The sequence below is a fragment of the Arachis hypogaea genome, chromosome 6 (genome assembly GCF_003086295.3).
Source record: "Arachis hypogaea cultivar Tifrunner chromosome 6, arahy.Tifrunner.gnm2.J5K5, whole genome shotgun sequence".
Taxonomy (NCBI): domain Eukaryota; kingdom Viridiplantae; phylum Streptophyta; class Magnoliopsida; order Fabales; family Fabaceae; genus Arachis; species Arachis hypogaea.
In genome coordinates this window covers 72,262,800-72,284,727 of record NC_092041.1, presented here as the reverse complement: position 1 = coordinate 72,284,727, position 21,928 = coordinate 72,262,800, and the positions used below count along the sequence as shown (strand labels likewise).

Genomic DNA, 21,928 nt, shown 5'->3' with positions numbered 1-21,928 from the left:
ACTAATAATTTATAGCGTGTTTAGTTAAAAATGATCACATATCTTATTAATTAAAATTAATTCTTTAAAAAATTTTTAAAAATTTGAAAATAAATGATAAATTATTAATTATTTGAAAGAAACAATACCTTTATAGAATACAAGATATAAGATATTTTTATAAAAGTTTTTTTTCAACAACGTAAATTCAGAAGAAAAATAAGTATTTTTTATAAGAAAAGATTATCTAAAGTACATAATGTGATTACCAAAATATAACAACATAAGTTATTATTAATATAATAATATAAATTTTAAATATGTTAATATAAAATAAACAAATATTTTTTTTAAAATAAATATAGAGATTATTATATAAAAGCTAATTTGAAAGTTATAAAGACTTGAGGGTATGATATTAAATTAGTTAAGTGAAAAATATTAGTGAATTAAACAATTAAGACATAAATCTATCACATAATAAAAAATAATACATATAAAAATATTAAATTATATAATATTTTTTATTTTTTAAATACATATCTCATATATAAATATAATTTCTAAAAATTTTGGGAGGAAGGGCCGAGGCCACTACTCACCCCCCTCTAAGTCCGTCCTTGGCTATGTTACAAAGTGTTTTAAATTGGTATTATTTTTTAAATGATCATCTAATATATTTACTTTGCTGTAGTTATAGACTTGTAGTATATGATCTAATTTTAATGCATTTGAATGATGACTCTGCTATTATTATTTGCACTAAAATACATCATGAGTAGACTACTAATACTAAATAAAATAAAACATAAGATATATATATATTATATTTTATTTCATTTAGTATTAGACTATTAGTATCCTATTCACCGTGTATTTTAGTGTCAAGATATCAAATAGAATTATTAATTTAGTTTAAAGAGATAAAAAAAATTAAATTTGTTATTACTCAAAATTTTTTTACTATATATCAAATAACCTATGTCTCCTTGCTAGACAAGAATAAGGAATACCACCAAGCTAGCATGTTTATTTAGAAATTTATGTGCTAATTATTTTATATATTATATACATATATAACTAAATTATTTTATATTTATTTAATTTAATTTTTGTTTTATACTCATTTTTTTAATTCTTTAAAATTTATAAAATTATTAAAATAAGTATCAAATATTTTAATATTTACATTTACATATTAAAATGTTAGTAAAGATATTTATTTTAAATTTTTTAAAGTATTGAGTTAGTAGGTCTTCGAAGATTTCGACTTAAGACTAATTAGTAGGACATTTAAACATCACCACTAAATTTCACATGAAAAATTAATGGGAGACGTAATGTGTTTATCGTTTTGCTATCTTGAAGGACTAAATTGATATTTTATTTTTTTTCAAGGACTAATTAATTTGAAGTAAAAAATTTTAAGGATGGACATAATTGTCACTTTATTCAATTTTTTTTATTTTATATTTTTTATTTACGCACGACCAGTTCTATCGATTCAACCAGTGATCCACCAGTTAAACTAATAACCCAATAACCCAATAACCTTACCAGTTCGATCACCGGTTCGATTTTGACAACTATGGTTCTTCATCCTATCTCCATCCATCTCCAAAAACACAACACAACAGAATTGCAATTTGATTCTAATTAATTAACAAATAAAAACGACAGAATCTGCTTCCACAATGCACTAACCCTAACTCCCATCAAATTCACAATTCAATCGTCATCTTCTTTTTCTTGCCTTTTTGAGCAGATCTAGTCCCTTTCCGCGAACAGGCGATGGCATCGAAGGCCGTGGCCGTGGCAGCTGAGAAGGTTGGTAGGGCGGCGCGCCGTCAGGCCGTTACCTTAACGGACACCGCCGCCTCCCGTGTACGGCAGCTTCTTGAACAGCGCCAGAGGTCCTTCCTCAAGCTCGGTGTCAAGGCTCGCGGTTGTAACGGCTTATCCTACACTCTCAACTATGCAGGTTTTTCCCCTTCCTTTTCCTTTTTTTATACGATTATTTTTGTGTTATATACTTATGGTATAGGCGTAGCATGATCATGTAGCTTCGGGTTAGGATTACGGTTACAGTTTTCTTATTTATGTGGTTTATTTTGCCATGTTAACTTTCATTTGTGAAAGAGAGGCGTATTTCAATTTCTTTGCATGTATGAATCCAATAATATCCTATTTGTTTGTATGCCAGAATTTTCCTATTTCCTTGAGAAGCTTTTTCCTATTTGGTTGCACTAGATCTTGTTGACGCTCAATGTCATAAAATTGCTCAATTTGTTTTCTTCCGAGCTAACACTTTTTGGTGATTGAAACGGATTTATGATGAAAATGAATTAAGCTTGAAGCTCTTCGTCGAGGAATTAGGAACTAGCATGAACAATGAAACAATTGATGACCATAAAGAGGTTAAGAAACGATAGATATCATTATTCCACTAGGTTGAGTTGCTATATGGATCAATCTACACTGCTGACCTCTATCAAAATATTGCTAATTCATGTGTTATCTCTTTCCAATACATCATTGCATCGTCATGTCATGTTAAACGTGCATAAGTTACATTTGTATACTATGTTATGTTAAGGAGCTATTGCTTCAAGTAACTCCCATATGACTGCAAAAGCATGCCTTGGGGTACTAATGGTGCAACCATGTGTGTTATTATCTTAAATCTGATGTCCCAAATATGAGAAACATTGAAAAAGTTTACTTTGGGGCTACCTAGAGATGAGTGCATTTTGACTTTTTGACCTTAGTTTTGGTTTGACAGATGAAAAGGGGAAGTTTGATGAGTTGGTTGAGGATAAAGGTGTCAAGATACTGATTGATCCAAAGGCCCTTATGCATGTCATCGGAACAAAGATGGATTTTGTAGATGACAAACTCAGGTAAATGTTATATCCCTCTCCCCCTTCCCTCCTTTTTTTTTTTTTTGCTTATTGTATTGTGGTAAAGAAATACTTTTCGAAGCAATTTTATATATTGGGAAAATATGCAGTTACAGAAACAAACATCTTAAGACCATTGTATTAAAACTGCACATTGGGTTGTGAATTTTTGGCCATATTTAGTCTTGATAAGTTATACCTTGTGTTAGTTTCTTTTGGATGGAAGAGTTCATCCTCTCACCAAGTTTCTTTGTTTACATTTCAATTCATACTGTGGTTGTCTAAACTTGGAAATAGCAGGTTCCTCAATGATATCTGATTTCTGAAGAGCAAAATTAAATTTAATATATTGTTATTGTTGATGATCATGAATGTGATAATTAATTGTTTAGAATCTTGTAGAATTACTTAGAAAGTAAGCTAGTTAAATTCAATTTGGAATTGTTCTCTTATGCATGTTTTTAGAGACTTTGACAAAGGAGACATTAGGTCTTTGAAAATATTTGAAGAAAAGGTTGTATAGACAGCCGATATCAGTTAATATACTCTGAATTTCTTCTTCCCTCGAAGTTTTTTTTTTCCCGTGATGTTGCAACTAATATCGTATTGTAGTTTTCTTGCCATTTCCCTGCCATTGCACAATGCTAATGCCACCCACTAAGTTCGTGCGTCGCCGTTAACTTACTGATTATAGATACATGTAGACTACCTGTGTCTAGCAAACTTCATGCTTTCACCTCACAACAGTATATTTAGTAAATTTTGATCAACTTGTGAGTGACTATTTATTCCCTCTCGCACCAATGAATAAATTTGCTTCTTACTTACTTTTGTTGTTTATCTATATTACTGGATATGTATGTTCTGCTTGATTTTGTTACTTTCTGTGACTCCCCTTTTCCTCAACTTAACTTTGTGATGATAATGATAATTATAGTATTAATAACTGCTGCCTTCTTTCGTTGTTTGTTTATCAAAATAATTATATTTTTTATTTTTTATTTTTTTTTCAGATCAGAGTTTATTTTTGTCAATCCAAACTCCAAAGGCCAGTGTGGTTGCGGTGAATCTTTCATGACATCAAGTAGTGGAGGAGCTAAGCCATGAAATGGTTGCAATTATTGTTTGATGATTTTAATCGGTGAACATACCTGTACAATTAATGGATTTCAATAATTTTGCCTGGGGAAACGAGGAAATGAAAGCTTTTGGTGCTCGAACTACTGGATAGTGAATTTTGAAATAGTTTCATTACACGGTTCGCTGAAGCTAATGGTAATAACTAATAAGGGCTTAGGACAACAACTAATTTGTATTATCGCAACATTTATTCTGATGATTCCGATTTCCAATGTAAATTATGGAATTTGTATAGTGTGTACTTTGTAAAACAATATCATTTAAATAAAAGTAAAATATACACCATTCTTATATCTTTATTTGGATTTGAATCATCTAAAGTTTGAATTTTACTTTAGAGAGTAAAGTGTGATTTCTCACTATTGATTTCATAGGTGGGATCAAGAATAAATATGAAAGAGAAACTATTCAATGATAGAAGATCACAATTCACTCCCTTTCCTGCCATTTGTATAATTACAAACTTAACATTTTCCTCTGTTTTTCAAAGTCAGACCTACATTACCCTCAAACAAGAATAAGCTACAATCAAACTTTAATGTATATTCTTGTAATCAAGATAATACATAAATTTTAGAGTTGAAAGTGGTGTGTCACAGAATCTCTTGTATCTTTAGCCTTACCATTGGGTACCTAATTTGGCCATAAAGACATCATCACCACCTGTTTCTATAGTTTCTATTTAGATATGCACAATTAATAATTCTTGTAAAGTAAATGAGTTACTTCACATCTGTTAAGCACTTCATATATACGGTGCAAAAGAAAACTAAAGTTCTACTTGTCTTCCATAACTAAATTTCTGCTCGTCTCTTTTTGGTGACTTCGGACTCTCGAGATTTCAGCTTAACAAGCCTAGAAATAAACATTTGACAATATATACATATAGATAAGTATTTTTTTTTATACATATAGATAAGTATTTTTAAAGTATGTCTAAGAATTATTTTCAGAAATTTCTTTTTTTGGAATATAATATCTAAGCTTTAAACAGAAGCCCTCTAAAGTTGTTTTGGTTTTTTGTAGGGCAGTCATAATAAGATGCAGTATATTGGTTTCACAATTTTGATTGGATTTCAATACCGCAATCAAAAGGCAAATTATAATCTCAAGTAAACTTTATGCGTGATATGGGGAATCAAGAATAATTTGGCACTTCCATCAAGTAAAATTAGCTAATAAGACCAATTCAATTAGTATACTTTGAAAAAGATTCTTGGTAATTTACCACCAAAGTTGCAAACTACCCGAGTAAAATACTAAAAGACATCATATTGGATATTCCTGTTCCAAAATTACAATATACTCTGTGCTTAATGCTTACAATGATCATTGCAGACACCCCAGAATTATAGTACCCTTTATCCTTCACCAAAATGCAAGCCTACGTTATATATGTACTAATACTCAACAAGTATATCCAAAAAGCAAACTTCAAAGTTAATCTTCCATGTCTCCTTCCTACATAGCATGTAAATTTGCATAAAAACTTGAAAGAGAGTTTTATGATAATCTTTTGATACAACTAGTTAGCCTCAGCTACCAGTCTCATGGCATTCCTCTGGTCCTTCCAGTAACTAGAACCATTTGCATCACTTAACTTTCCTATTTGCCAAAGTATTATCCTTTTACTTTTAATGAAATATATATATACATGTTTACAAACTTGTAGTTAGTGTTTTGTTTTCACTATTTTAACAACTTCACAAACGAATTTGAATATGAGAAATAGAATCCATTACTCTTTAAACGAAACAATTCTTTATGGCTATGTGGAGTTAATTTAGTAAAACATGTAATATGATGGTTTTCAGTGGCTAAGAGAAGGGGGTTGAATCTTAGCCCCTTTTTTTCACTTCTAAACACTTGTTAGTCTTTGAAACAATTTCTAGATACTTTTTTATTTTTGTCTCGTCCCTAGCCACGAGACTTTTATTTTTGTCTCGTCACTTGACACGAGATATTTTTTGATTTTATCTCCTGTGCAGTAGAAACAGAAATGGAGTAGAAGAGAGAGAATATTACACCCAGATATATCCTGGTTCAGCTGCTAAATGCAGTGCAGCCTACATCCAGTCTCCATCACAAAGATGATAGAATTTCACTATAATCATTCTTAATTACAAACACCAATTCTCCCTATAAACTACCCTTCCTATCTGGGACAAGTCCAGAATCTAATCTCAAACTGAACTTGACTTGGTCACTGCCAAGATTTCAACTTGTAAAGTGCTAACCCAACTTACAAGGGAATTTCCACAGAATCATGAAACACAACACAGATGTACAAAGGAACTCTAAGGACATCTATGACTTTTTCTTTTAATTTTGCACTCTCTGTCTTTTTCCGCTCTATGGCTTTTTTATACAAACCTCACTTGTTTGTCTTTTTCCATGAGACTCAAGACATGACAAAATTAAACAGAAAAATACAAAAAGAATACATTGAAGGAGAAGAACTTCTGTTAGCTCAGGTAGCTCTGAGAGCTCTGTGCCTTGCACTCTCACCCTTTCTCCTTGTTTCAAGCCCTGACTATTCACCCTATTTATAGAGGGAGAAGCCTCCACGGTTGAAACCAAAAGAACCCAGCTAATCTTCTTCTTCTTCTTCATGCAAACCGGTTCGGCCAGAGAGAGGAGAAGTAACCGAATACAATAACCAACATGCAATTACCTCTAGTCCTTCCTTGGTCACCAATCTTCATCAATCCGAGCCCTTCATTTTTTCTTGCTCTCCAAGATGAACTTCTGGCCCTTGATGCTTCATGATGATAATAGCTTCATCTGATCCTATCTCTGCCGCTTCCATCATGTAGCCACTGTAGCTACCTCCTGTGGTGGTTGAGCAAGATTAGAGACAAGACATCTCCAAGGATCTTCTCCTTGCTGGCCGAGATCTTCTTCTTTCTTTTTGGGTATGAAGAGCTCGAGATTACCTCACCAAATCTTACCATCTTTGGTGAAAATCTCAGCCACTACATACTTTATGTTTTCTTTTTCTTGCTGCCATCATCACAATGGCTTCTTGCTTGCAACTAGCGTCTCTGTGATTTTTACTGATAGCTTGTTTCATCCCTCCTTTCCTGCGAGACAAGACCGAAAGAAAGAGGAGAGAGAACAGAGAAAAACTTGCAATGTAATTAAAGAAGAAAATGAAAATGAGTTAGCTTTACATTACCCATGCCTAGCCTCTGCTTCCTTCTTCAGATTACTTGCTTCTACCATCTTCTTCTCTGACAGTGAGATGACCGAATGCAAAGAGAGAGAAGAGAGAGTAGAAAGAAAAGCAAAGCTATGGAAGCAATGAATGTTGTCAATTAAAATCAAATTCCCATGTTTTTGCCTTGTAATGTGCCCAACTCAATAAATGCCATCAAATTAGATTTTTTCTTTCCATATACCAAGGCATTCATTAAATCCATATTCAAAATTTGAATTCCAACCATAGAATGAGTTGGTGTCCGTGGGAAGCATTCATCTTTTGCTTTCTCTTTATTTTCAATTTTGGACCTAACCCTTGTTGGTCTTGCAAGAATTTTAATTGGGCTTGCTTCTTAAATTTTTGGCCCAATTATCATTTTAATAAATCAGCCACTTATATTAATATTTTGCACAAAGGCTGATTATTTTTGTCAATCAAATTGGGCTTCATGCATTCTTTTGTACCCATTGATGAAATCTGCATATAACAAAATTATTAATTAATAAGTGTGGATTAAAAATCAAATTAATAATTTTGTAATTAATTATTTTAATAATATTTGATCATCATCAAATTAATTTAGAGTTTTCCAAACTCATTAATCTCCCCCTTAATGACAAACATTATTAAAGCTGAATTGAAAAGGATTTGGATTAGAAAACTCCCTTGATGATTTGGCCAAATCCTCCCCCTTTCAGTTGTTCAAAATGCTCCCCCTTTCAATTGTTCAAAATACTCCCCCTTAATATGTGCCTGATTAACACAATATTCAAGAAAGCAAAAACTGTGTACAAGCTCCAAAGGATTCCTAAAAGATAAAAATTTCAAGAATTTAGATCCTTTAAGAACGAGCCATATTTTCACAAGAAAATATTTTTCAAACACCTTAATAAAATACCATATTTCAGTCAGCACACATGCATTTGAGCAAATGATTTTATCAATGACAATCAAAGCTTAAGTCAATTAATCCACTAACACAAAGTGCTCAAAACAGAGCCAGATCAGAGCATAAAACAGAGCAAGACAGGGCAACAAATTATACAAAGTAAAACAAGTTAATGAAACATAACAGTTTCAATTCAGCCCTTTTTCTCTTCTTCTCCTTTTGTCATCAAGGAGGGACTCTGCAAAAAAATAGAGAAAAAGCAATGCAATCCATAATAATTCAAGCATAAAACAAAATAGCATCAAGTTAAGTTTAGTACAGTTATCCAAGACAAATGAAAATAGTTCTCCTGAGTCAAATACACATAGAGCAAAATAATAAAGCATTCAGCAGCAGCAACAGGTAACCAAAACTCAATATGTTCAAAAATATTTCCTGCCAAACAATTCAATCAAGCAAAAATATCCAGCAACATAAAGTTCAGCCAATATATCAGATCAAATAAAATTGGTAGGCAATAAATATCAGAAAATTCAGAGTAACATTAGATCAGTCACCCTCTTTCTCTACTATCCTCCCCTATTAAGATATGATGTGATAATTTCCAAAAATTATTATTATTATTATTATCATTATTATTATTATTATTATTATTTTTCTATTCGGCCCAATAAGAAAACTTGTATCACAAAATTATTAATTAACATATGTTAAATGAAAATCAAATTAATAATTTTATAATTAATTATTTCAATAATGTTTGTTCATCATCAAATTTAAAATAAGAGTTTTCCAAACTCATCAATCTCCCCCTTGATGACAAACATTATTAAAAATTGAAATGGAAAGAAATTAAAGATTAGAGTATAGAGTACTCCATTTGAATATTTGAATTTCTCCCCGCTTTTAAATTGTCACATGGCTCCCCTTTAATATATGATATTTTACCAAGGGAAGTTTCAACCTGTAACAATTTTATCAAGTCTAAGACAACAATGTTATTCAACATATAAAAGATTTATGAGCAAAATTGAATGATAATAAAAACTCATTTGTTATCAATAATTTGATTTTCTGCTCAAACTCACAACATAGTTAATCAAAATATGATGAAGAACTCAAACGAGCCAGAGTCATGGAGTGGATAAAAGAAATTGGTTAGGCCCATGATCATTAATATTAGAATCAGTCTCCTCCTGTATCAGTGCCAGTTTATCACGTCCTCAATTTTGTCTCCTGATTTTCTACGAGACAAAAACAAATAGAATCAAAAAATTCACAAATTCTCAACAGAACTTAATTCTATCATTCCCAAACTATTTCTCAAGGTGCAGAATCTATCTTCATAGAGGGGCTTAGTGAAAATATCCGCAAGTTGATCTTCGGATTTTACAAATTGAATATCAATAGTTCCCTTTTGCACATGTTCTCTAATGAAATGATATTTTATTTCAATGTGCTTTGTTCTTGAGTGCAAAATAGATTTTTTTGAAATATTTATGGCACTCGTGTTGTCACAGAACAAGGGTATACTATTGATCTTTAATTTGTAATCCTCTAATTGTGTTTTTAACCATATTAATTGTGAACAACAAGTAGAGGCAGGATATATTCAGCTTCGACAGTGGATAGAGCTACTATGGCTTGTTTCTTGCTTGACCACATGTTGAGTGAGCTTCCAAGGAAGCAACACATGCCTGATGTGCTTCTTCTATCCACCTGATCTCCCGCATAATCTGCATCACAAAATCCTACTGCACAAAACTCATCTTATTTTGGGTACTATAAACCATAATTACTAGTTCCCTTAATGTACATAATGATGTGCTTAATGGCTGAAAGATGGGATTCTTTTGGGTGAGATTGAAACCTTGAACATACACCCACACTTTGAACAATATCCGGTCTAGAGGAGGTAAGATACATGAGTGAACCTATCATTCCTCTATACCTTGTTTCATCCACATCTTTCCCATCATCATCCTTTTCAAGTTTAGTATTTGGATGCATTGGAGTTCCCATTGGTTTGGAATTTTCTAGGCCAAATTTTTTGATTAATTCTTTAGCGTACTTTCCTTGGTGAATAAAAGTACCACTAGGAGTTTGTTTAATTTGGAGACCAAGAAAGAAAGTTAGCTCTCCCATTAAACTCATTTCAAACTCACTAGTCATGAGTTTTTCAAACTCTTCACACAAAGACTCATTGGCCGATCCAAACACAATGTCATCAACATAGACTTGAACTAGGAGGATATCATCATTAGATGCTTTAATAAATAAAGTAGTGTCGGTGGTACCCCTTTGAAATTGATTTTCCAACAAGAAGGCACTAAACCTTTCATACCAAACTCTTGGAGCTTGCCTAAGGCCATAAAGGGCCTTTGATAGTTTGAAAATATGATTTGGAAAATCTTTATGTTCAAAACTGGGGGTTGAGCCACATACACTTCTTTATCAATAAAGTCATTCAGAAAAGCACATTTAACATCCATTTGAAACATTTTGAAACCCTTATGGGCAGCATAGGCAAGAAGCAACCTAATTGCTTCCATTCTAGCTACCGGAGCAAAAGACTCATCAAAATCTATACCCTCTTCTTGATCGTAACATTGGGCCACTAATCTAGCATTGTTATGAACAACTTGTCCATCCTCACCAAGTTTATTTTTAAACACCCACTTAGTACCCGTAACTTTCTTACCATCCGGATGAGGTACTAGTGTCCAAACCTCATTCTTGTCGAATTGAGCAAGCTCTTCTTGCATGGCTTTGACCCATGATGGATCTTCAAGAGCTTGTTTGACATTATTGGACTCCAATTGTGGCAAGAGTGCAAAGTTGCTTGGTTCGGATTGCCTTTTGGTTGAGGATCTTGTTGTTACACCTTGAGAGGGATCACCAATGATAAAGTCATGAGGATAACCCCTCATGGACTTCCATTCTCTAGGCTTTCGGATTGGTGTTGAGCTTTGATGAGCTTCTGTGGGTCTCACTGCTTCAGTTTCTCTTGCTGGCTCAGGAAACAAAATGGAAATGTCTCCTCCATTCTGACGAGACAAAACTAGACTGGCAGATTCTTCATTTTAGGCAGACTTGGAATTTTCTTTACTTGTTTCAGCTTCTTCACAATCTGATTCATTATCTATCACAGTACTGGGAATTAAATTAGAATCACAAAAAGTAACATGTATAGATTCCGCTATGGTCCTATGTTCTTTGAGATAAATCCTATATGCCTTGCTAGTGGTGGAGTATCCAACAAACATTCCCTCATATGATTTTGGATCAAATTTGCCAAGATTTTCTTTGTTATTAAGCACAAAACATTTGCATCCAAAAACATAGAAATACTTAAGATTTGGAGGGGTTCCTTTCCATAACTCATAAGGAGTTTTCTTTAACCCTTTTCTAATAATGGTCCTATTCAAAATATAACATGCTGTATTTACAGCTTCAGCCCATAGAAATTTTGGAACCTCATTCTCACATAACATAGCCCTAGTCATCTCTTGAAGGCTTCTATTCCTTCTTTCAACAACCCCATTTTGTTGAGGTGTTCTAGGGTATGAAAAATTATGAGCAATTCCAAAGTCATCACAGAATTTTTCAAAATCTTGGTTTTTAAATTTTTTTCCGTGATCACTTCTCAAATGGGCCACTTTAAGATCTTTTTCATTTTAAATTTTCTTGCAAAGGATTGAGAAAGCATGAAAAGTATCATTTTTATGAGCAAGAAAAAGTACCCAACCAAATCTAGAGTAATCATCTACCACTACCAAACCATATTGTTTACCTCCTAGACTTTGAGTTCTTGTTGGACCAAAAAGATCAATGTGTAACATCTCTAATGGCCTTTTGGTTAAAATTCCAATTTTTGGTTTAAAAGATGATTTTACTTGTTTGCCTAATTGACAAGCATCACAAGTAAAATCCTTATCAAATTTGATATTTGTTCCGAGGGTTACCTGAAACTGTAGGCCGATCTCGGATGAGATCTTCTGTGTTGGTCGGAGCCGACGTGTCCGGTAGGTGTACGGCGGCCGGAGTTGATGTGTCCGACTTGTTGGACTTGGTAGTGGTGCTGATCCTTCGTCCCCGGAGGGTGGGGGGTACCTGCAAGGGACTCCGATGCTTAAGTTAGCAAGGGTATTAAGCAGGTATTGAGTAGAATCAGAGTATGAGTTATACCTAGGTGCTCTAGTGTATTTATAGTGTTGAGACGTGACCTTTGTTGGATAAGATAAGTTAGTTATCTTATCTTATCTTTATCTTTAGGGTTGAGGTCAGCGTGTCTTCAGCGGAACCGCCCTTATCTCTATAGGCTTAGGCCGCCTTAGGATTTGGGTCGTGTTCCTCCATTTGGGCCCTTTACTGGGCTCTCTTGTCGATTTGGCCGAGCTCTCTGAGAAGAGGTCGGATAGTCTGACCTGAAGAGGTCGGTCGCTTTATCTTCAATCATCCCAGGTCGGATAGCTCGACCCAGGGTATGAACAGTGCCCCTGCTTGAGCTCGGTCTTCTTTCCTGAGGTCGAGTCCTAGACTTTGGTCCTTCTTGAGGCCGAACTCAAGCATTTTTGTCGATTCCCCTTGTAGAAGTTTTTGAATGTAGAACGTTTTCTTCTAAAACGCGCGCTTTTATATCGGCGCTTTGGAAATGTGCGAGGGTTTAATGCCTTTTATTTAACATTAATTGCCCCGTTTCTCCTAGGCCCTTTATTTTGATTTTGAAAACCCAGAAACGGTTTTTCTTCTTCATGCATTTCGTAACTTCTTCGCATTTCTCTCTTCTCCCGTTTTTAACTTTTTCCTCTGTGTTTGCTCTGTTTTGCCTTACTCTTTCTCTGCGCCGTTTCGTTTTGGTACTCCGTTGGTGCTTCCTTTGAGAGACGTTTTCCTGCCCCAGCTTTCCATTTTCTTCAGAACTTTCCAGGTTTGGTTTCTACTTTCCGTTTCCTTACTTTTTTTACTTTTTGACCTTCGGTTTATGATAAAGTTTTGGTTTTGCTTGCATGCTTGTTTGGAAAACTTGAATCTTTTTGCATTCGTCGTGCCTGTTTATCGCCGTGTGTTCTGGAGCTTCTTCATTTTCTGCATGATCGCTTTTTGCTTAATGCCTTTAGGGCTTTCGCTTGTCATTGCCTTTCCTGTTTGTACTTTTAATGGTGTTTTTTGCCTAATTCTGGAAAAGGTTGTATCTTTGGTGTTGTTCTGTTTGGTATTGTTGACGTTGACAGTGCTTTTGCTGGTAGACTGTAGAAAGATAGTTGCTTTAATGACTTTAGGCCTTGTTTCCTTGTTTTCGAGAGACGTTGGGGTGTAGGTTTTTCCCAGGGACCTTGCTTTGTTGTTGCTGCCTCCAAAGGATGCCCCAAGACTTTTGGTTTGAGTCTTGGGGTTTTCCTTTTCTGCATGCCTCGTATGTATGATATTTAAGTTTGCTTTCTACCTTCTCGAGATGTTTTTAGTAACCCCGTCTTCTTTTCTTCCTTGTAGGATTAGTTGGCCCTATGTCTTCTCGCAATAACATCGTAGAGATGTCTTCCAGAGTTCCCGAGGGGATGTCCGACTGGCTGGACACCCTTGTCTTGTTGTGTGTTTCTGTTGTGGATGCCGAGTTTTGTGCTGAACTGAGGAAGCGCCATAGGATTTGTGGTAACAACGCTCGTGAGGAGGATTATGAGCTTGTTGCCCCTGACTCTGACGAGAGAGTTTGCTTTCCAACTTCTGTCGAGGGAGAGCGTCCCTTCTTTTATGCTTACGAGTACTTTTTCAGTCAGTTGAACGTTTCTTTTCCTTTTACCGCTTTTGAGACCGACCTGCTGTGGTCGTGTAATATTGCTCCTTCCCAGCTTCACCCCAATTCCTGGGGTTTTATTAAAATTTTTCAACTTCTCTGCCGTGAACTAGATGTAACTCCTTCCCAGACTTTGTTCCTTTATTTGTTTGTTTCCACCAAGCCTGGTGGTTCCTCAAAAAAGAAAGCTTCTTGGGTTTCTTTTCGGTCCGCCCAGGGGCTGACGAACGGATTTTTGATGGTTTAGAATTTCACTAATGAAACCTCGTTGTAAAGTATAGTTTCTAAACCAAGCAATAATCCTTTCATACAAAAGATTGTTTGTCACAAATAACAAACCCCTAGATTTATAAACCAAAGTATTGAACCTCGGGTCGTTCTCCCTAGGATTTACAATAAAGTGTCTTGTTATTGGTTGTGAGTTATATTTGGGGTTTTTAAGATTTTAGACAAGAAATATAAATGGCAAAGAAAATAAACTAACAACTAGCAAAGCTCTTGGCAAGATATGAGAACTAGAAGTCCTATCCTAGTTATCCTCCTCAATTGTGATGGCAAATTGTCCATTGCTCCCACTTAGTCAACCTCTAACCATGGAGGAAAGTCAAGTGGATGAATCAATTTGATTCCTCAAGTCCTAATCAACTTCCAAAGGAAAAGACTAGCTTTAAAGGCATTCAAATCAATTAGTAACTTCTAATTGTCAATCAACAAAAGGATTAGATAACTCAAGAGTCACCAATTACTCAACCAAAGCCAAGAGGAACAAAAGCTACACTAAAATCCAACCAAGCATTTCATCAAACACTTGGAAGGCATAAAAGAAAAGCATAGTAAATTGATAACAAGAATAGAATCTAACAACAATTATTGCAAAGAATTAATCAACAACAATCAAGGAAATCACAATTATCATGAATTACCTCAAATTGCATTATTGAAGGGAAACAAAGGAACAACAATCCATCCAAAACAAAATGAAGAATTACAATTATTAAAGCACATAACTAGAAAGAGAGAGATGAGAAGGTTAAGAATTGATAAAGGAAAATTGAATCAAAGCATGAATTAAACCTAGATATGAGAAGAGAGATTAACCTAAACCTAATCCTAATTCTAGAGAGAAGTGAGAGTTTCTCTCTCTAGAAACTAAAACTAAACTAAAACTCTAATGATCCCCTAATTAGTCTATGGATGTGAACTTATGTCAATCCCCTTCAATCCTTGGCTCTTATATGCATTTTGGCGCCAAAGTTGGTTGCTGAAAACCTTCCAAAATCGCCAGGCACATGTTACATTAATGAAGTCATGTGCCACCATCGGCGCGTGAGCGCACGGTACGCGTGCGCGTCCTTGTCCTGTTTCACAATGTGCGCACGAGCGCCTTGTGCGCGTGTGCGTGCATGGCCTGGATCAATTCTTTGGCTTTTTGTGCTTCCCTCCACTTGTATGCTTCCTTCCTTGCTTCCTTTGATCCATGCCTAGCCTATTTCAACCTGAGATTACTAGCAAACACATCAAGGCATCTTATGGAATCAAAGAGAAACTAGAATTCATCAAAATAAGGCTCAAAAAGCATGTTTTTACACTTAAGCACGAATATGGGAGAGATAACAAAACCATGCTAATTCATAGGCTAATTGTGACAAAAGGTTATCAAGACACTCTAATTTTAATACAAAACAAACCGTCAAATTGGGGTTTGTCAACCTCCCCACACTTAAACCTTAGCATGTCCTCATGCTAAAATAAGAAGGAACTAAGGGTTATGACATTTATTGAATGCAACTAAACTATATGAGTCCTATCTAAATGCAACTACCTAAAGTAAATGCAAATGCTTAATTCAAACACATCAAATTGCCAAGAGAGCATGTGTAAGCACAAGGGCTAGGCAATAGGAATTAATTCCAAACCACAATTGTATTGAATTGTCAAAAAGAATTTAAACTTGCAAGAATATAGATAATATGGGTGAACACATGTGATTGAACTTTTGAACCCTCACCGGATATGTGTATCCGCTCTATTCACTCAAGTGTTTAAGGGTCAATTCACTCAATTCTCTTCTAATCAAGCTTTCCAAAATTTGATTTTCTTCTAACAATCAACATTTATTCAATGCATGCATACATTCATCATGAGGTCTTTCATTTAGGTTGTAATGGGGTTAGGGTCAAGGTAGGATCATTTATGGTTAAGTGGACTAGGATTTGAATCTTTGATTAGCATAGACTTCCCCACCTAACTATATAATGACCTATACAAGTTCAAACTATTCTAACTACCCATTCTTCACTTTTTCTTACATATTCATGCATCCTTATTTGATTCATAACACCTATGCATTGATTCCTCTTTATTGACTCACTTTGGGGCATTTTGTCCCCTTTTTATTATTTTTTTCTTCTTTTTCCATATACAATTTTTTTTTTCTTTTCTTTTCTTTTTCTTTTGTTTTTCTCATTTTCACTTTTATTTCTCTCTTTTTTTTTCTTTTCATTTCTTTTTTCTTTTGTCAAACTATATACAAGAACATCAATGCATAAGGTCTATTCATTTAATCAATACATGAGTATGTACCCAATTCCTAAACATGAAAGTGTACTACCCCTTTTATCCCATCCAATGTTCCCAAGCCTCACCAACTTTGAATAATAAACACTCTCACTAGCCTAGGCTAATCAAAGATCCAAACAAGGACTTTTATTGGTTTTTCGCCTTGGGCTTGTAATGTGCTAATTTGAGAATAAGTTGGTTAAGCATAGGCTCAAAATTGGCTAACAATGGAGAGTAAAAGGTTGGCTATTTGGGTAAGTGAGCTAATGAAGTAATGGCCTCAATCATATAAATGCATAAATACAAGAAATAAATGGACATATAGAATCAAGCAAATCAAGGATTACAATCATAGAAAGAGAACAATTTCACACAAGAATGGAAGATAAGTGGTTATAAAATGTAACCACATCAATAGGCTCAAGTCTCACAAGCTTGTGTTCTTAGTTCAATACATGCTTCTCAAAGTATGAAATTCAAGCAAGTTCCATTAAAAATTTTCTTTCAATCAATTGGGTTGATGCCATATATTTAAACTTGGAAAATTTCAATATTTGACTAAGCATTGTTGTGATTGAAAAATTCAAAGATTCTCTTAGTTCACCCTTTCCTTTTTCATTTAAAACCAATTTAAAACCAATTTCTTATGCAAAAAGGGTGACTAAATATTTGCAATTCAAGTATGATTTCTAATCACAACCACAAACTAAAAGATAAACTAAAATGTATAAAGAAAAATCCAACTAAAAGTACGGAATATATCATCCAAAACATCTAAAATCCAAAAGCATCAAAATATCTAAAATCCAAAATAAGCAATAAAAGTGTCCCAAGCAAACTAGAAATGCATCAAAATATATACAAAGATGTGCAAAATAGGATAACTAGGCCGAAAAGTTCACCGGTTCCCAAATAATGCTACCGGTGCCCTCCCCACACTTAAAACCAAGCATCGTCCTCGATGCTAAACCGGAGGATCAGTGGGAGGTACAACGATAGGCTCTGGCTGTGGCTGAGGCTGTGGGACCGGCTCCTCCTGAGTCTCTGGTGGCTCTGTAGTGTCAGGGGCATCCTGCTGAATTGGTGCCTCCGCATCCTCCTCCTGATGATCCTGCTCATCGGAGGCCGGAGAATCGGGAAGCGGAGGTAGCTCAGCACCCAAAGAGATAAGTGCCTGGTCCATCTGATCTAAACGGCGTCTGACATGGCGTCGCTCGCGCTCTAAGAGTCGGAAAAGACGCTGGACCAGGAGATAAGTAGGCTCAGGGATTGCTGGTGGATCAGTAGATGATGAAGGAGCTGCAGCTGTAGAGGATGATGGGGCAGCTGTAGGGGCTGATGGTGAAGGTGTCCCGATGACAGCTTTAGCCCGAGAACGGCGTCTAGCAAGTGGCCTCTCGTGCACCCAACCACCCCAGGGGATAGTAACCTCCCTGTCATCAGCATCAGGGGGCGGTGGTCGCACATCATCGTCCAGCCATGAGACCTCAGCTAGGGCCGCCATACTCGTGACCAATGTAGGAAATGGGAGTAGGCCACAAATATGCGCCCGCCACATACACTGTCGGATAAGTCTAGGGAAAGAGACCTCCTTCCCCTCCATGACACACCCAATCAGTAGAAGCATCTCCATAGGAATCTCAGAGAAGTGGGTGGTGGGTAGGACATAGCAAGCGAATATCATCTGCCAAGTCTTGGCCTCACGAGTCAGATGAGTAAATAGCATCCCTTTCGGCTTAGTATTATTCGCATCCATAACCCATGTGGCATCTGGTAACCCAATAACACTCCTGAGTGCCTCATAATCAAAAGTCATGCTGTGTATGGCCAACTCAGCCTGCTGATGGGCACACAGCTCATCCGGGATGTGCCGACACTGTAGCGCCTCCTCAATCACAGTCTTAGTAATCATAATTTCTCTACCCCTCACCTGAACCGAATCCAATGTCGGACGGAAGAAGTTGCAGTAGAATTCCTTCACCCAAGATACATTGATATCTCCCAAATCCCGGTCAACAAAGTCAATACCCAACTCAAGGATCCGACCGGTAATAGACCGTCTCACATCAGTAGGGAGGAGCAACTTTTTCTCAATGTTCAGCTTTGTAGTTCGATATTTGGAAAATCGAAGCTCACAATAAAGGTTAGGGAATTTGTCTGGATTGGTAGAAGGTAACTGCTGATTTTCCTTGTCTACATCATTTAGCGGATTCTTGGCATAATTCTTGTAGATGGAAGGAATGGAGGGGGTAGAGTGTTTTCTCTTTTTGGAGGTAGTGGCTATGGCTTTGCCCTTATCCGACATCCTGAAAAATATGATAGAATATATAAAACAGTTAGCATGTAGCAAAGAAGGCATGTTCAGGATACAATTATCAAAGAACAATCATGATGTTGCAATGAATATGCAAAAGTGAACAAGTAAACCAAGAAAGCAAGCTTCATTAAAATCAACAACTCATATTCAAAAGGCAATAATATCATCATATTTTTGAAAGAATTGTTAAAGGGGGTTAAAGGTGAGCGGAAGTCAGATGGTTAAAGAAATTAGTGAGTTAGAAAAGTGGATTAGTGATGTGATGATATTTATGCGTAATGAAAAGAAAAGATATGGTTCATGTTCACAATGATTGTGCAAATCCGGGAAGTCAAAAGGGAAATAGAAAGTTGCCCAAATTTGAAATAAAGCTCAAAATGAAACTAATTTCCTTGAAAATCGGGCAGCATTCCGGCTTAAAATTGGACGTTACCGGATAGCAAATTAGCACCATTAGCATAGAAAATAACATCAAGTAAGTGCAGCAACAATGGCATAGTATTCAGGCAGCAAGAAATACATAAAAACAGTCCAAAATCAGCATACAACATCCAAATAAGCAGACAGCAATTATGCACGAACGGAGCACTTATCAGGCCTAGAATCCTCTATCCAGCCCTAGCTACCTAACAGCAAGTATATCTATCTAACCTAACATACAAATTCTAAATGCAAACTAACTAACAAGCAATACAGTAACTAGCATACATGAACAATAAAAAAAAGGAAAAAAACAGAGAATATACAAAAAATGGAGTAAGAACCTGGGAGCAGAGAAGAACGAAGAATGGAAAGGGAACTGGGGAGAAATAGTGCCAGGAGCTGCGCCGCCGTGAACGATGGCGGTTATGGCAGATTGGAGGCGGCGGTAGTGGTCGCGGACAACGGTGAGACCGAGAGACGGAAAGGAGGGGGAGAGGGAGTGATGTGAGTGGAGGAAAGAGAGAATGAGTGGGGTTGGTCGGAGGTTGAGAAAGTTTATGAGTTGGCCGGAGGTGGTGGCCGGCGCTGCTGCTGTGATGGCGGTCGTGGGAGAGAAGATGAAGAAGATGAAATTGGGGAGGGGGAGAAGTGCGCTGCGGCGCAACGCTCTTCGCGTCTTAGGGTTATCCCATATTTTGAATCGACGCGCGCGCGCCAATTGCGCGTCCGCGTCCCTTGATGAAACTTGGGACCTACGCGTGCGCGTACAACACGCCTGAGCGTGGATGAGCAAAATAGGAACGGACGCGTGCGCGTACAGTGCGCGCACGCGTGCATGGAGTTGGGCTAGGGGCTTAGAGTTGGCCCAACTCAGGCCTAACTCTCTGGAAAATGGCCTGGAAGTCGCGCAATCAGATCGGCGCGCACGCGGCACGTACGCGTCCGCGCGCAGTGAGAAAAAAATTGGAGGTCCACGCGTGAGCGTGCAGTGCGCTCTAGCGTGGGTGGCAGAATAGGTATGGGCGCGTGCGCGTATAGTGCGCGCACGCATACATTAGATTGGGGCCTGAGGCTTAGAATGGGCTTGAGGCACGCCCAACTCTCGGGTTCGTGGCCTAAATTGGTGGCAGCACGCAAGGACGCGCGCGCGGTAAGTGCGCGTCCGCGTGCATTGACGAGTTGTGATGAGGCGCACTGGCGCGATGCGTGCGCTCGCGCAGATCGAGTTGGGCCTGGGGCCTAAAGCTAGCCCAGAAATGGCTCAACTCTCTGGGGTTTGGCTCAATCAATTGCAGCAGCAAATCGGCGCGGACGCGGCAGGTGCGCGTTCGCGCGAACGTCCATGTTCTCATAAACGGCGCGCACGCACGTAGTGCGCGTTCCTGTGGGTTAGGTTAGGCTCAAGGCATAATGCTTGCCCAAGGGAGGCCCAACTCTCGGGAGTGTGGCTCGTGGTGCATCCACACAGGGACGCGTACGCGTACATGGTGCGCTCGCGTCCACCCTTTTTTTTTTCAGAAGATAAATTGCTGGGTGCTCCCCTTAGTGTTCACCACTCTTATTCACTCAACCATCATACAGTTCACAAAAATACAATTTTGATATTATTCATCTACTACTAAACACAACATGCATGTGACTAAGCTAACAATTAAGTTGTACAAACAAATTTGTATGAAACATCTACCTACAATGGTAACTCAATTCACTTATTAACAAACTAAAAGAGTATGGAAAGAGTTTACCATGGTGGGGTGTCTCCCACCTAGCACTTTTAGTTTAGGTCCTTAAGTTGGACATTTTGAGATGCTTGTTGTCATGGTGGCTTATGTTTGTACTCATCCTTAAATCTCCAAGGATCCATGCTCCTCAATTGGTTGACAGAATTTCCAACCATTTTTATTAAGCTTGGGCAGAGTTCTACCCAAAATACGAGTCCCCATATTTGATCTTCACATCGCGAACCGGGATCCCATATCTTATTTTCGCATCCATCCGTTAGTTGAGTTCCATGATTTTGTCGGATGGGTGGTTGACATAAATGTGGTGGACACACAGAATTCTCTTTACTCCACCAATGCTTCCTTCTAGATCCATATAGGGTGATCCTTGTCCCAACATCATCCCTATACCTTGAGGCCTTGACCTTAATGAGCTTAACACCAACTTTCCAACCACTACACAACTCATTTCCACTTTTAATTCCACAAAGAGTTCTAAGTTGACCATCATTTTCAATCAAACCATATTCAAGCGAGAAATTAAAGCTTAGGAATAGAGATTTTACCCACTTGAATGTTGTGTTGGATGGTGAGGCTTCCCCACACTTGGACAATGCAAGGTCCACTTCCTTGTGCTCTTCGTTGATTGTTTCCACCTCTTCACAAGCTTCTTCAATTTCAACCTTTTCCCTTTTGTTACATGGCTTGGTGTTGACATATTGTTTAATGGGAGGTGATTCAACTTTGAATAGGAATTCATCGATAAATGAATTCATCTCTTGATCAACCTCTTCGTATTCTTCAATTTCAATATACACCATGCCATTTTCGTTATCCTTGGGAGGTTGTGCACACTCTTTTATAGTTTCAACTTCATGTCCAATGGGAGAGGATTCCATTGTAGAGAGAAATTCATCCATGATTGAATCCATTTCTTGATACGCTTCTTCCAAGTCTTCAACTATGACATGCCTTGGAGGTTGCGTACCCTCCTCAACATCAAT

At 36.9% G+C, this 21,928-nt stretch overlaps 1 protein-coding gene across 1 annotated transcript; it reads left to right on the top strand.

The window, feature by feature from the left end:
* Positions 1-1,602: 1,602 nt before the first annotated feature.
* Positions 1,603-4,312, top strand: LOC112696694 (iron-sulfur assembly protein IscA-like 1, mitochondrial). Its single transcript, XM_025749522.2, has 3 exons — positions 1,603-1,960; positions 2,762-2,879; positions 3,893-4,312. Exons 1-3 carry the CDS (start codon positions 1,771-1,773, stop codon positions 3,984-3,986), a joined length of 402 nt encoding a protein of 133 aa, XP_025605307.1. The 5' UTR covers positions 1,603-1,770; the 3' UTR covers positions 3,987-4,312.
* Positions 4,313-21,928: the final 17,616 nt, after the last annotated feature.